General features: G+C 45.3%; 1 protein-coding gene across 4 annotated transcripts in view; it reads left to right on the forward strand.

Annotated features, from left to right (window-relative positions):
• The window catches only part of ATP8A1 (ATPase phospholipid transporting 8A1), a 473872-nt gene that overhangs the window by 393774 nt on the left and 63152 nt on the right, over positions 1 to 16946 (forward strand). For all 4 annotated transcript variants that reach the window (XM_082272128.1, XM_082272127.1, XM_082272129.1 and 1 more), the window contains 2 exons: positions 7893 to 7967; positions 8050 to 8172. In XM_082272128.1, the coding sequence (XP_082128254.1) occupies positions 7893 to 7967; positions 8050 to 8172 (198 nt within the window). The remainder of the gene's footprint in view (positions 1 to 7892; positions 7968 to 8049; positions 8173 to 16946) is intronic.

Genomic DNA, 16946 nt, shown 5'->3' on the forward strand with positions numbered 1-16946 from the left:
TTCAGGTTGGAAAAAAAGAAAAAAATGTTTTAATGAGTTTACAACCTCTTTAAGTGCATGCCTAGTGGTCCACCCACCCCATTCACCAAATGCTGATTTTATTCTGCTGATATGTCAAGGACACGCTATGACATAATTATGTGCTTCCTACATTTTAATGACCACTCGCAGTGCCCTCCCCAAGATCATCCCAACTACGATAAATTGTTTAAAATACACCCCCTAATAAATTATTTTTCCAAACAATTTCCTGAAGTGTATGTCCTAGACCAAAATATTTGTGTGGACAAATCCCTTATCCACTTTAATGGCCGGCTGCACTTTAACAGTATATTCCTAGTAATAGAGCCAGGAACGGGTTGAAACTAAACAAACTTTGGAATAGAGCTACTGGATATGTGTACGCCTTCCGCGTGTATGAAGGTAAAGTCTCGCAGCTCCAGCCCCCTGAGTGCCCAACATATATCGAAACCAGTGGGAAAATTGGGACCTGGCATATCCCCTGTTCAAAAAAGGATAGTTTGTATGTATGTATGTGTATATATATATATATATATATATATATATGTGTGTGTATATATGTTTGTGGACAATTATTACAGCAGCGTGCCTCTTTTTCATCATCTGTACCGTTAAAAAAAAAAAAACTCTGGACCTCCAGATAAAAAAGGAAGGGCTTCCCATAAAATGTAGTCACAAAAAGGCTACAAAGGGGGAATCGACATTTCTGAGAAATGTGGAAGTGTTGGCCATGAAGTGGAGGGACAAAAAAGGTGTTTGTCTTGTCCATCATCCACAATGGCACCTTGGTGGGAATCTTAGTACACCCCGCTCGTATTTCAGTGCATAGAATCACTGTGTAGGAGTCCTGGAGGCGTGTATGTGACCCGGGCATACCTCTCTGCAGGCATTCTTTTGAGAGGAAGATTGCTGCTGACACGTGCTGACACATGCTGCTGAGACACTCTGGGCCTTCTGGTGCATCTTGCTGTGGGTTGGTGAGCCTTGGGGGGGGGGGGGGTCTCTCTCTCTGCTGGGGCTCTCTAGGTGCATACTGCCTGACCACTTGGGGGCTCTGTAGCGCAGCGGGACATTTTCCAAAAAAAATCTACGCTGCCACACAAGACAAGGCGCTGGTGGATGCACTGATTGTGTCTGTACATGATACCCTAAAGATGGAGGACGCAGCTCGACTGCGACTGATGCTCAGGTTGATTTTGGCACTCGCGAACCCTCCAGGGTGACAAAGGTTTTTCTCTTTCCCGCATGCTTTGGCGATATAATTAAGAAAGAATGGGACCATCCGAAATGCTCCCCTGGGATGCCTAAGCGGATTGCTAGGCACTACCCTTTTGAAGAGTCCCTCGTTAAAAAGTGGACGGTGCCGCCTATGGTGGATCCGCCGGTCTCCAGACTGAATAAAGCTACTGTGAATCCCAGTGGAGGATTCCCCGTCCTTTAGGGATCTAGTGGATCATAGGGGGGAGTCTGTGTCCCGCACTATGTTCTCCCTAGCGGGGTCTGCCTTAAGACCGGTGTTTACCATTGCCCTGGTTTCGCAAACATTACCAGAATGGGCTAAGTTACTACTCCGTGACCTGGAGACCCTTTCCCCCTGCCGTTTCAGAACTGCTGGACCAAACTGTGCAAGGGCTGCAATTTGTTTGCGGTGTCGCACTGGATACTGCTCCAATGCTGGGGCGTTTTTAGTTTTGGGCGGTGGTCCTCCGGCGCATGCTGTGGCTGAATTGCTGGTCTGCGGGACCAGGCTTCAAAGAAAGCCTTAACTGATGTTCCTTTTCAGGGGAATCACCTGTTTGGAGCTACCTTGGATGATATCAAAGGTCTCACTGGGGGGCAAGAGCACCTTTGTCCCGCAGGCCGCCAAGGGTAAGGACCCCCGTCACAGACAGGGACCCTTCTTTTCAGCACACAAGAAGTTTTTTCATCCCTCTGGATCAGTCGACAAGGCGAAGCCCTTCAAGGCCCCCTCGGGATTCCAAGCAACCCTGGTCTGGAAAACAAAAATAGAGTTCCTCCAGACCTGAGGACAAGGCCACTTCGGCCTGAAGGTGCGCCTCCATCCATATCAGGGGTGGGGGGACGTCTTTGCTGGTTCCAGGACCCGTGGCTCTCCCGGATTCAAGACAAATGGGTTCACAAGGTCATACGTTCATGGTACAAGATCGAGTTTCGATCAGTTCCACCGGTAAGGTTCTTCCCTTCCAATGTGAGACTGTCCCAGGATCGCTTACGGGCTCTGTTGGGGGCAGTACTGAACTTGGTACAACAGGGAGTAATAATTCTGGTTCCGTGTGCGGAACGTTTTCGGGGTTTTTACTCAAAGCTGTTCACAGTGCCCAGGTAGGAGGGAAAGGTGTGTCCAATCCTGGACTTAAGGGCGCTGAATTGTTTCGTACAGGTGCAAAAATTCAAGATAAAATCCATTCGCATGGTGGTGGCCTCCCTGCATCAGGGGGACTTTCTGGCCTCCCATAGACATCAAAGATGCCTACCTTCACATTCCTGCTGTATGTCTTTTCTCCTCTCAAGTTGCTACCGAGACTTCTTCGCAGGATAGAGGCGGAAGGAATTCCAGTCATTCTTGTGGCTCCTGACTGGTCGGGCCTGGTACGCTGACTTGGTCAGGCTAGTTGCAGACGCTCCATGGAGACATCCTCTCAGGGGGGCCAATCTTCCATCCTGCTTTTATGGTCGCTGGCTTTGACGGCTTGGCTGTTGAAAGCCAGGTGCTGAAGGACAGGGGATTGTCTACTTCAGTTATTCCTACTCTGCTTAAAGCAAGGAAAGCGACTTCTAGGAAGATCTATTATCGTACGTGGAAGTCGTATATTGCGTGGTGTGAGTCCCTTGGGGTTCCTCCATGTTCTTACTCTGTGACTCAGATTTTGGCCTTCCTTCAACAAGGAGTTGAGCAGAAGCCGGCTTTGAGTACTATCAAGGGTCAGGTCTCGGCCTTGGTGATTTTCTTCCAGACGCCACTGGCCACTCATTCCCTGGTGCAAAATTTCATCCAGGGGGTGCAGCACCTTCGGTGCGCCCTCCATTGCCACCCTGGGACCTTAATTTGGTGCTGTCGGTTTTCCAGAAACCTCCCTTTGAAAATAGTAGGGAGATTCCCTTACTTACCTTATCCCAGAAGGTGGCTTCTTGGTGGATATTACTTCTGCGCGCAGGGTGTCAGAACTGGCTGCGTTTCCCTGTCGTTTCCCCTATCTGGTGGTTCATAGGGATAAAGTGGTTCTTCGTCCAGATCCGTTCTTCCTTCCAAAGGTGGTTTCCAGTTTTTACTTAAATGAAGATATTGTGTTGCCTTCCTTGTGTCCTAAGCCAATCCATCCTAAGGAATTTGCACTGCACACTTTGGATGTGGTTCGGGCAATCATGGTGTACCTGGCAACTACTGACTCTTTTTGTCAGTCAGATTCGCTATTTGTGATCACGGATGGCCCTAGAAAAGGGTTGCCTGTGTCTGCTGTGACTATTTCCAGATGGATCAGGCAGACGGTGGTGCAGGCTTATTCGATTTAAGGGTCAGGTTCCTCCTTTCCCTGTTAATGCGCACTCTACTCGGGCACTTAGTGCTTCCTGGGCTTTTTGCCATCAGGCATCTGTACTTCAGGTTTATAAGGCGGCTACCTGGTCGTCTGTTCATACCTTTACAAAGTTTTATAAGGTTGATGTGCTGGCATCTGCGGATGCCTCTTTTGGCCGCAAGGTTTCGCAGGCTGCTGTTTAAGGGGACCCTTGGTCTACCTTGAGGGTTCTGTTTGTTTTCAAGTGAGTCTCATCTTCTTGTTCCGATGAGTCCTATGTTTCCTGGTTGGCTATGTTTCAGCCTTGTGGACTGTTTTTTCTGCTGTCCCACCCTCAGTTATGGTACTGCTTTGGGACGTCCCTACTGATATCAAGATATGAATCCTGCGTCTGTCGATGAGCGACAGCGAAAACTGGATTTTTGACTTACCGTAAAATCCTTTTCTCTTAAGCTCATTCACAGACGCAGTACCCACCCCTCTATTTTTGATTTGGGTTGGTGTGGTTTCTCTGACTCTGCTTTGATACATAACTGACATCCTATAGCAGGAAGAGAGAGGGTATACCCATAGGTGTAGCCAGAACTTTTTTTCTGCCTAGTGTCCTACTCCTGTAGGGGGCAGCAATACTCTACTGATACCAAGATATGAGTCTTGCGTCTGTCAATGAGCGACAGAGAAATAAAAAACAGCATTTTTACTTGCACAGGATTGGATGACAGAAATCAGAAGAGCGTCCCCTCATTTCAGATCGTCCCCTCGGATCTCCAGCGACTGCAGTTCCAAGTGCACCTGTAGTGGATTTACTTTTAGTAAATCAACCCCAATGTGCTTAAAGTAGGGGGCAGAAATACCCTACTGATATCAAGATATGAGTCCTGCGTCTGTCAATGAGCTCAAGAGAAAAGGATTTTACGGTAAGTCAAAAATCCAGTTTTTCCTTGCACATCCTCCCTAGATCTACAGTGACTGCACTTCCAAATGCACTTGCAGTGTACTTCCAAGTGCACAGTGGATTTGCCTTTAGTAAATCAACCCCAATGTGCTTAAAGTGGTTGTGACTCGGATGAGGATCAGATCACATTTATGGAAAATTACTACAGGAAACCAGTTCATTCCAATAGGGTTCACATACTTTTTCTTGTCACTAAAATTCCATCACACTAAGGCTCCATGTACACGGGACGCTGGAAATGGCCGTTTAGGAGCAGTTTTTTTTCAGAAGCCCCTGAACGCAGCTCCATGTTATCTTATCTGTCGATGTACACATGGTCGTTTACAGTCATTTGCAGGCAGTTGCTTTCAGGGACTTTTTTTAGAACGCAATTATTTGCGTTCGAACGTGTGTTTCCCGGCGTTTCAAACGCAGAAACGCGGCCGAACGTGACTAAACGTGACTGAACGTGATGAACCTACGTTCAGCCACGTTATAAGTTTTTTTTCTTCCATTCAAAATCAATGGTTCCCTATAGTAGCTTTTTCCATTGGCGTTATTGCACGTTTGGCCACGTTGCTTTTAGCAGCGTTTTTCTGCCTCCATTCAAAATCAATGGTTCCCTATGGGAGCCTATTGATTTGAATGGAAGTCGCACCGCAAGTCGGATCCCACTTGCGGCGCGACCTGCACTGTGAGAATCTTGAGGGGGAACTCCACGCCAAAAATGGGAAAAAAAACTGCGTGGGGGTCCTCCTTAGGTTCCAAACCAGGCCCTTCGGGTCCGGTATGGAATTTGAGGGTAGCCCCACGTCGAAAAAACGGCGTGGGGGTCCCCCCCAAAATCCATACCAGACCCTTATCCGAGCATTCAGCCCGGCAGGCCAGGAAAGGGGAGGGGACGAGCGAGCGGCCCCACTCCCCCTGGACTGGACCACACCAGGCCACATGCCCTCAACATGGGGGGGGTGTTGGTGCTTTGGGGCAGGGCAAGCTCTGCACCCCCCACCTCAAATCACCTTGCCCCCATGTTGATGAGGACAAGGGCCTCATCCCAACAACCCTGGCCGGTGGTTGTGGGGGTCTGCGGGCAGGGGGCTCATCGGAATCTGGAAGCCCCCTTTAACAAGGGGGCCCCCCAGATCCCGGACCCCCTCCCTATGTGAATGGGTATGGGGTACACTGTACCCCTACTCATTCACCACATAAAAGGCAGTGTATGGAAATAACGACAGGAGACGTTTTGGAAAGTTTATTAAAAATCTTTATCCGGCTCTTCTTGTCTTCTCCTCTCCGGGTCTTCTGCTCTTTTGCTGTCTGCTCTTCTGCTGTCCTCTCTTCTTTTCTTCTCCTCTCCGGTCTTCTGCTCTTTTGCTGTCGGCTCTGCTTCTTCCCCCGGTCCTCCTCCGACGACGTCTCCGGTGATTATGCCGGTGACGTCATCTGTGACATGAGGGGGCGGGGCCTCCCGATGACGTCATCGGGGGCCACGCCCCTAATGGCTATATAATAAGCTGCAGAGACCGGCATAATCCTCGGAGACGTCGTCGTCGGAGGACCGGAGGAAGAAGCAGAGCCGACAGCAGAAGACTGGAGAGGAGAAGACAAGAAGAGCCGGATGAAGATTTTTAATAAACTTTCCATACCCATTCACATAGGGAGGGGGTCCAGGATCTGTGGGGCCCCCTTGTTAAAGGGGGCTTCCAGATTCCGATGAGCCCCCTGCCCGCAGACCCCCACAACCACCGGCCAGGGTTGTGGGGATGAGGCCCTTGTCCTCATCAACATGGGGGCAAGGTGCTTTGAGGTGGGGGGTGCAGAGCTCCCCCTGCCCCAAAGCACCAACACCCCCCCCATGTTGAGGGCATGTGGCCTGGTGTGGTCCAGGGGGGGTGGGGCCGCTCGCTCGTAGCCTCCCCTTTCCTGGCCTGCCGGGCTGCATGCTCGGATAAGGGTCTGGTATGGATTTTGGGGGGGACCCCACGCCGTTTTTTCGACGTGGGGCTACCCTCAATCTCCATACCGGACCCGAAGGGCCTGGTTTGGAACCTGGGGGGGACCCCCACGCAGTTTTTTTCCCATTTTTGGCATGGAGTTCCCCCTCAAGATTCTCACAGTGCAGGTCGCGCCGCAAGTCGGATCCGACTTGCGGTGCGACTTCCATTCAAATCAATAGGCTCCCATAGGGAACCATTGATTTTGAATGGAGGCAGAAAAACGCTGCTAAAAGCAACGTGGCCAAACGTGCAATAACGCCAATGGAAAAAGCTACTGAAAGCACGTTTAACAGCTGCTTTTTCCCGGCGTCAGAAATAGCTTTGCAGGATTTTTTTTCTAACGTCCCGTGTACGTGGAGCCTTAAATTACAATGTAGGAATATTTAAAAAACTGACATTGAAAAAAACATGCAGCACCTGTAAAATGTTAAAACATTTAAATTGGTAACAAAGTGCCCTTAAGACTTAAAAAAAAAAAGTATATATTTTTTTAAAGCCAACGCGAGTTGAGAACTGTCTCCCAGGAAGTGGTCTGATTTTGCAGTTACTGTAGAGCCTGTTTTCTGTTGCAGTCTTATATGTAGCAATTTGTTTTTGTGGGGGGTTTTTTTCCCCCTCCTCCCACTCCCATCCCCCCCCCCCCCCCCAAGGTCTGCTCTCACCGAGGGAACAGCCTTGTCCTCAGCAACTGTTCTGTGGAAGGCAGCCCGGGTATATATTGATAAATGGTGAATTTGTAGCAATTCATCCTTTCCTAATGTGGCTAAATGAAGCATTCAGGGAAACAGAGGCTTGCCCATTGTTTCTACAATTCATTTGTAGTGCATGTCATGCACTTTTTGTGTCTCATAGGGGAAGCACCCCCCTTCTCTTGTTTGTTTAATCCTTTCATTGCTGGCTAGGCTTTTGGCTTGTTTGCTAACTGCTCTTTGTGAATTACTGAATCGAATTTTTAGACAAATTGTCTATTTTGAACAGGTTTCCGATCAAAACAAAATGTCGATTGTTTTCATTTACTCTCGTTACTTGCAATACAAATTTATTACAGTGTGTGGTTTTTTTATTTATTTTTTTTTTTTATTCAATTTTTTATTTCAATAGAATTGTGTCCCAATGCAGAGATCCAGCGTGAGAAGCCACTGACCAAAGCAGTCTTGCCCAATCTTGCAAATGATGATATACTTTCAGGGCTGTGAATGAATTGCTGTTAACCAACACACTTAGAAGTCACCTGTGCACAAATTGGGAGTCAGTGGCTTCCATCTAAGGCTTCCTTATTTCTTTTCTTTTTTTTTCCTTTCTTTTTTTTTCCTTTCTTTTTTTTTTCAAGAAGCTTTATGACAGTTGGGATTATGATTTTTTCCTCTTTAGCATCTTATATATATACATTTTTTCTTTTTCCAGATCTGGTTTGCTTTTATAAATGGTTTTTCCGGACAAATCCTCTTTGAAAGATGGTGCATTGGTTTGTACAATGTGGTAGGTGGCTTCTTCTTATGCGATAACCTGTTTGTGTTATGGCTATCTACTTTTCCTTAGTAAAGTTTCTGTTGTTCCACAGATGTTTACTGCCCTTCCCCCTTTAACTCTTGGAATATTTGAAAGGTCATGTCGCAAAGAGAACATGCTAAAATACCCTGAATTATACAAGACATCTCAAAATGCTCTAGATTTCAATACTAAGGTAAGTGGTGCTTATTGGCAGGGCAGTAGCTGACTTTTTAATGGATAACGTTTAAAAATATATTTTTTGTCTCTCTGTTAACAAATTGTGCTCTTTCATTTTTCTGCTGTATGAAAGCAAGGCTGCTGCATACTATATGGTATTTGAGCACATTTTAAATTCTGTAATCCAATGTTATATTTGCATTACAATTTATGGACAAAGAGAAGCATAACCAATAAAATATTTGTTGCTCCGCTAAATCTTTACAAATTCTGAACATTTTAGAATCACCTAGAGTTCTGGAAAAATTGCTGTTAAATTAAGATCTTATTTTCCTCCAAATTATACTTAAGGTAGTCAAAGGACAAGTTCACAATTAGGAACTTGTTAAATGTTACACCCATATTTGGGTGTAACATGCTCCAATCCATCCACCTCCCACTGCCAGCACTCCCTGCAATGTGACCGGGGATATGGGGATCTTCTTCCTGCACCTACTGTCACAATTTGAAAACAGCACAGCTTTGCAGGACTCTGCCCACACAGCTCCATCATTAATTCACAGTTTCCTGTGAATGAGTAGACTACAAGTACCGTCATCCATTGTGGTTGGCAGCTTGTAGCTCTGAATGAACTTCGAGGGCTCTAGTGAGTGTCGTCATAGTTTCTTGATTCTTCTTGCCATTCAGCAACTGCCTGTCCATATCAGAGGTACAGGCAGACAGTGTACTGAGAGTCTGCGGGATCCTGGCATTGCACCCGATTGCAGATCAAATTACAGGATACAATGTAAACAAAATCGTAAATGTACATTTTTTTTATACCTGCAAAAAATGTGCATTTTTTTTTTTTTTTTTTTATTTTACAAAAGCTAAACTTAAGAATGTAGATGCAGTGGCTGTCTCAATTTTCATTTTTTTTTTTCAGCAAATGCAGAATAAATACTATATATATATATATATATATATATATATATATATATATATATATATATATATATATATATACACACACACAGTATCTCACAAAAGTGAGTACACCCCTCACATTTTTGTAAATATTTTATTATAACTTTTAATGTGACAACACTGCAGAAATGACACTTTTCTATAATGTAAAGTAGTGAGTTTACAGCTTGTATAACAGTGTAAACTTAAGGCAAGGGTAGAAACTGGCAGGATCAGCCAGGTATTTTAGGAGATACGGGGGGGCAAATTACACAGCACAAGCACTGTGCTGTATAACATGCTTTAAGGGAACAGGATCTATTTTCTTTTTTTGTTTTTGTTTTTTTGTTTTTTAGGGTAACGCTCAAATAAAATGAAGAACAGGTGCACTAGATGGGCAACCATGAGACAGCCTCCAAAACAGGAAAAATTTTAAAGGTGGAGGCAACTGACTTTTTTCCTTACTCATCTTTTCTGACTATTTTTTCACTAGTTTTGACTAGGGTCAGTGTCACTACTGGTAGCATGAGACGATACCTGGACCCCATTGAGGTTTCACAGGGAGTCCAACTTCTCCAGGATGGCACATCAATACTTGCTATTGCCAGAAAGTTTGCTCTGTCTCCCAGCACAGTCTCAAGAGCATAGAAGAGATTCCAGGAGACAGGTAGTTACTCTTGGAGAGCTGGACAGGGCCGTAGAAGGTCCTTAACCCATCAGCAAGATTGGTATCTGCTCCGTTGTGCAAGGAGGAACAGGATGAGCACTGCCGGAGCTCTACAAAATGACCTCAACCAGGCCACCGATGTGAATGTCTCTGACCAACAATCAGAAACAGATTTCATGAGGGTGGCCTGATGGCCCAACATCCTCTATTGGGCCCTGTGCTCACTGACCTGCACCGTGGAGCCCGATTGGCATTTGCCACTGAACACCAGAATTGGCATGTCTGCCACTGGCACCCTGCGCTTTTCACAGATGAGCGAGGTTCCCCCTAAGCACATGTGACAGACGTGAAGGGGTCTGGAGAAGCTATGGAGAACGTTATGCTGCCTGTAACATCGTTCAGCATGACCGGTTTGGTGGTGGGTCAGTGATGTTCTTGGGAGGCCTATCCATGGAGGGATTCACAGACCTCTACAGGCTAGACAATGGCACCCTGACTGTCATTAGGTATTGGGATGAAATCCTTGGACCCATTGTCAGACGCCACACTGGTGCAGTGGGTCTTGGGTTCCTCCATGTGCATTACAATGCCCGGCCTCATGTGGCAAGAGTATGCAGCCAATTCCTGGAGGATGAAGGAATTGATACCATTGAATGGCCCCCACGCTCGCCTGACCTAATTCAAATAGAACACCCCTGGGACATTGTTTCGGTCCATCCAGCTCAGTGATGCCCTGGTCCAGATCTGGGAGGAAATACCCCAGGATACCCTCCGTCGTCTCATTAGGAGCATGTCCCGATGTTGTCAGGCATGCATACAAGCACGTGGGGGCAATAAAAACGGAGTACCATTTTGAGTTGCTGCATTGAAATTTCAGCAAAATGGACTAGCCTGCTGAATCATTTTTTCACTTAGATTTTCGTGGTGTCTTTGAATTTAGCCCTCTGTAGGTTAATTTCCATTTCTATCAAACCATGTTGCATCCTTTTATTCCTAACACATTACTCAGTCCATATCAGTATAGATATCCAGCATGACATTTTTCCACATTGAGATCTGATGTGTTTTCAAAGTGTACCTTTAATTTTCTATATAATATTCCCATGGGCTACAAGTTTAAGCCCTCGTTCACACTGAGGGTGGGTTTGAAATCATGCGCGTTCAAACTCACATGTCAATGGGGGTTCGGGAGCAATTTAACAAACATCTGTGCAGGTTCCTGCACAGATGTCTTTTGAAATCGCACCCAAAGTCGCCAAAAGTAGTGCAGAAAGGACTTTTGGGAATCAGTGTGGGATCACCAATTAGGATTGTGCTGTTGCGGGCAATAGGCTTCGATTTGGCATGCGATTTTACCAAGTAACTATAGACCTGTTAGTTTAACTTCTATAGTTGGGAAGATACTGGAGAGTTTAATAAAAGACCACATAGATGAGTTCTTGCTGGGACAAAAAACAGTTTAAGCAACAGACCGCATGGTTTCATTAAAGACAGAAGTTTTCAAACAAATCAGATTTCTTTTTATGAGGGAAGTAAAACCTTGGACAAAGGAGTGGCTGAGGACGTAGTATACTTGGATTTTGCAAAAGTTTTTGGTTCATTTTTCCACACATGGCTAACGTGTAACCTTAAGTCTACAGGCTTGGAACGATCCGTTTATAAATGGATAGAAAACTGGCTAAAAGAATTCAAAGTGTAATGATTAATGATGCTTACTCTGAATGGTTTAAGGTTGTTAGTGGTGTACCTCAAGGTTCAGTGTTTGGACCCTTACTTTTTAATACATTTATAAGTGATATAGGGTCTGGGATTAAAAGTACAATTTGCAGGTGACACCAAGCTATGCAGTGGAATAATGTCCTTACAGGATGTCTCCAGCTTACAAACCAACATCAATGCATTGTTTAATTGAGAAACTATGTGGCAAATTAGGTTTAATGCTGATAAATGTAAACTTATGCAGGCATCATACATACTAGAGGGGATACAACTTGGGGAATCAATGGTGAAGGATCTGGGTGTTCTGGTAAATCATAAGCTTAATAGCATGCAATGCCAAGCTGCAGTTTCCAAACAAGCAAAATCCTTTCTTGTATTAACCACCCCCATCCGCGCTACAGCCTATATACGGCTGCAGCGCGGACTTGAATTTTCGGGAGGCCGTTTTTAAACGGCCTCCCAGTGACACGCCCCCAGCGCGCTCCCGCGAGCGCGCTGCGGGGAAAATCTGTGTCGACCGTGTCCCTTGGACACGGCCGATCACAGATCGTGGTGAATGGCCAATCATGGGGTGGGTGCAGCCGTACTGGGTGCGAGGATGGCCAAAAAGTTAGAGGGGCTTTTAAACTAGGGAATGGGGGGGAGGGTACAGATGTAGAATTAGCCAGTGGAAAGCAAGTTTCAGAGGGCAGAAATGGGGGCATTAGCGGTAGGGTGTTCGGAGCTCCTATACCCAGGGTGGGTACGGGGAAAAATCAAGAGAGCAGCCTAAAAACATCAAATGAGGATAAATGTAACCGATCAAAATTACGAGGCTTGTATACCAATGCCAGAAGCCTGGCCAACAAGATGGGAGAGCTGGAGCTGCTGATGTTTGAGGAGGACTTAGATTTTGTGGGGATAACTGAGACTTGGTTTGACAGCTCTCATGACTGGATGGCGACCATTCAGGGGTATTCCCTTTATCGCAGAGATAGAGAGGGTAAAAAAGGAGGAGGGGTATGTTTGTATATTAAGAACAGTATACAGGTAAATATGAGGGATGATATTAATAATGGAGCTATGGACGAGGCAGAATCCCTATGGGTAGAGCTTCAAAGGAAAGGCACGGTGGGGAAGGTAATATTGGGCGTATGCTATAGGCCCCCCAACCAGAGGGAGGAGGGTGAGGCGGACCTCATGTTACAGATAGGATTGGCAGCAAGGATGGGAAATGTCATTATAATGGGGGACTTTAATTATCCTGATATAGACTGGGCCGAAGGAACCGCGCATTCAGCCAAGGCTCGGCAGTTCCTAAATGTTTTGCAGGACAATTTCATGGGTCAGATGGTGAACGCACCGACAAGAAACAATGCGGTACTTGACCTACTGATTACCAACAATACAGACCTGCTCACGGATATAGAAATACGGGACAACTTAGGGAACAGTGACCATAGGTCAATTGGTTTCAGTATTAATTACAGTAATAGGAAACACAAGGGTAATATAAGGACACTGAATTTCAAAAGAGCCAATTTCCCTAAACTGCGCTCGCTGCTAGAAAATATCAAATGGGATAGAGCCCTGGGAACAAAGAACACGGAGGAAAAATGGGAGTGCTTCAAGAGCATACTTAACAAGGGGGTGGGCCAGTGCATTCCACAGGAAAATAAATTTAAAAGAGCAAAACTAAACCCTGGGTGGCTAAACTCCAACATAAAAATGTATATTAGAGCTAAAGAAAAGGCCTTCAAAAAATACAAGACTGAGGGGTCATTGGCAGCATTTAAGCACTACAAAGAGTCTAATAAGAAATGTAAAGACGAAATCAGGGCGGCTAAAATAGAACACGAGAGACATATAGCGGAGGAGAGTAAAAAGAACCCCAAGAAGTTCTTTAAGTATATAAACAGTAGGAAAGCGAGGCCAGAGCACATTGGCCCCATAAAAGATGATAAAGGAAAAATGGCCACAGAGGACAGAGAAAAGGCGGAAGTGTTAAATAATTTCTTTTCTTCAGTCTTCACAAAGGAATCGGGGGGCTTCACGAACCCCGCTTGTAAGGCCGAACTAAATAATACACCTCAGGAAGTGCCGACATGGCTAACAGAGGATAGACTCAGAGCTAAACTAGAGAAACTTAACATAAATAAATCCCCGGGACCGGATGGCTTGCACCCAAGGGTTCTTAATGAGCTCAGCCAGGTGATTGCCAGACCATTATTCTTGATCTTTAAGGATAGTTTACAGACAGGTATGGTGCCAGCTGATTGGAAAAAAGCCAACGTGGTACCAATATTTAAAAAGGGGCCGAGATATATCCCGGGTAACTATAGGCCGGTCAGCCTAACATCAGTAGTCTGCAAAATTTTTGAGGGGATGATAAGGGACCACATACAAGACTTTAGTAATGAAAACGGTATTATAAGTAGTAATCAGCATGGATTCATGAAAAATCGTTCGTGCCAAACCAATCTATTAACCTTCTACGATGAAGTGAGCTGCCACTTAGATAAAGGTAAGCCTGTGGATGTGGTGTATCTGGACTTTGCAAAGGCCTTTGACACCGTTCCCCACAAACGCTTACTGTACAAACTAAGGAAGGTAGGTATGGACCATAAGGTGAGTACCTGGATAGAGAACTGGCTCCAGGGGAGAGTCCAGAGCGTGGTGATTAATGGGGAGTACTCGGATTGGGCGGGTGTTGAAATTGGGGTCCCCCAGGGTTCTGTCCTGGGACCAATCCTGTTTAATTTATTCATAAATGATCTAGAGGAGGGGATATCTAGTACAATCTCAGTATTTGCGGATGATACTAAACTAAGCATGCCAATATCTTCTATGCAGGATGTGGAAATCTTGCAAGCAGACCTGAACAAAATAACGGGGTGGGCAACTACATGGCAGATGAGATTTAATGTAGAAAAATGTAAAGTAATGCACTTGGGGGCCAGAAACCTGAAAGCAAGCTACTCACTAGGGGGGGAACCTCTGAGTCTAGGATGGAAAGGGACCTGGGGGTACTGGTAGACAACAGGCTTGGCAGTGGCATGCAATGCCAAGCCGCCGCAAGCAAAGCCAACAGAATACTGGGATGTATAAAAAAGGGGATTCACTCCAGAAATAAAGAGATTATTCTTCCACTCTACAAGACTCTGGTCCGGCCACATCTGGAGTATGCTGTCCAGTTCTGGGCACCGGTCCTCAGGAAGGATGTGTTGGAACTGGAGAAAGTCCAGAGAAGGGCAACAAAAATAATTAGGGGAATGGAGGACATCAGCTATGAGGAAAGACTACAAGCACTGAACCTATTCTCTCTGGAGAAGAGACGATTGAGGGGGGATATGATATCAATGTACAAATACTGTACTGGTGACCCTAGCATAAGGAACAAACTATTCAGAGAAAGGAGATACAAAAAGACACGTGGCCACTCACTAAAACTTGAGGAAAGGCGGTTTAACCTTAAAGTGCGTAAGGGGTTCTTCACTGTAAGAGCGGTAAGGATGTGGAATTCTCTTCCACAAGCAGTCGTATCAGCGGGGAGCATTGATAGTTTCAAAAAACTATTGGATGGACACCTTAAAGACCACAACATACAGGGGTATACAATGTACGGTTAAAAGCAAACACACACACACATCATAGGTTGAACTGGATGGACTGATGTCTTTTTTCAACCTCACTAACTATGTAACTATGTAACACAGCGGCCATTCACCACATGATCGGGCCGTCCAATGAGCGATGATCTCATATGTAAACATATGAGATCATCTCTCATCGCCGGCGCTCCTTCCTCACACGGAGCCTGCAGTGTGAGGAAGGAGGGGGAGCCTCACAGCGCCGGGGACACAGGAGAATGTAATCAGGGCACCGATCACCAGTGCCCTGATTACTAAAGGTAAAAATACACACACAGTGCCCCCCCATCAGTGCCCACAGTGCCCGCCATCAGTGCCCCCCATCAATGCCCATAGTGCTGCTAGTCAGTGCCCATCAGTGCCTGCTCATCTAGGCACTGATGAGCACTGACTGGCAGCACTATGGGCACTGAGTGTGGGCACTGATGGTGCTGCCCATCAGTGCCACCCGTCAGTGTCCAGTGCCGCCCGTCAGTGCCCAGCAGTGCCACCTGTCAGTGCCCAGCAGTGCCACCTGTCAGTGCCCAGCAGTGCCACCTGTCAGTGCCCAGCAGTGCCACCTCTCAGTGCTCATCAGTGCCGCATCTCAGTGCCGCCTATCAGTGCTCATCAGTGCGACATATTAGTACCTCCTCATCAGTGCCCATAAGTGCCACCTCATCAGTGCCCATCAGTGCAGCCTATCAGTGCCGCCTCATCAGCGCACATCAATGAAGGAGAAACATTTATTTTCAAAATTTACTCGCAGAAAATAAGAAAAACTTTTTTTTTTTTTTTCAAAATTTTCTGTCTTTATTCTTTTTTTTTTTGTAAAAAATAAAAATCGCAGAGGTGATTACATACCACCAAAAGAAAGCTCTATTTGTGTGAAAAAAATGATAAAAATTTCATATGGGTAAAGTGTAGCATGACCGTGCAATTGTCAGTCAAAGTGTGAGAGCGCTGAAAGCTGAAAATTGGCCTGGATGGGAAGGGTGTTTAAGTGCACAGTAGGCAAGTGGTTAAGAGAGGCATGGACTCCAGAGAGAGAGAGATATTTTTTCCCCTGTACAGATCATTAGTAAGACCTCATCTGGAATATGCAGTTCAGTTTTGGGCACCAGTTCGCAAAAAGGAAATCGGGGAAACTGGAGAAAGTGCAGAGAAGAGCAACCAAACTGATAAGAGGCATGGAGGAGCTTACCTGTTTTATCTCTTCAAAAAAGGAGATTAAGGGAGGATATGATGAACATGTATAAATACATAAGTGGTCCATACAGTGAGCTTGGTGTTGAGTTATTCACTTTAAGGTCATCGCAGAGGACAAGGGGACACTCTTTACGTGTGAAGGAAAAGAGATTTAATCTCCAAATACAGAAAGGTTTCTTTACAGTAAGCTGTGAAAATGTGAAATAGGCTCCCGCAATAGCTGGTTCATTCCAGCTCGGTAAATTGCTTTAAAAGGCCAGGATTCTTTCCTAAATGTACATAAAATAACTGGATTCTAACATTTTTAGGTAAAGTTGATCCAGGAAATATCCAATTACCTCTTATTGGATCAGGAAGGATTTTTCCCCCTGCTGGAGAAAATTGGATCATGCTTTGCTGGGGTTTTTTTCCTTTCTCTGGATCAACAGTAGGTACAGGATTGTGTGTATGTATATGTGTGTGTATATATATATATATATATATATATATATGTATATATATATATATATATATATATATATATATATATATATATATATATATAATTGCATAGTTTTCTTTTTTTTCCTTTTATTGAATGAAATAGGTGGCCATCAGGGCCTATTGCTTTATTAAGTTTTAACCAAGCCAGTTCCTCTGCTA

This window comes from Pelophylax lessonae, assembly GCF_965119305.1.
Source record: "Pelophylax lessonae genome assembly, chromosome: 1".
Classification (NCBI taxonomy): domain Eukaryota; kingdom Metazoa; phylum Chordata; class Amphibia; order Anura; family Ranidae; genus Pelophylax; species Pelophylax lessonae.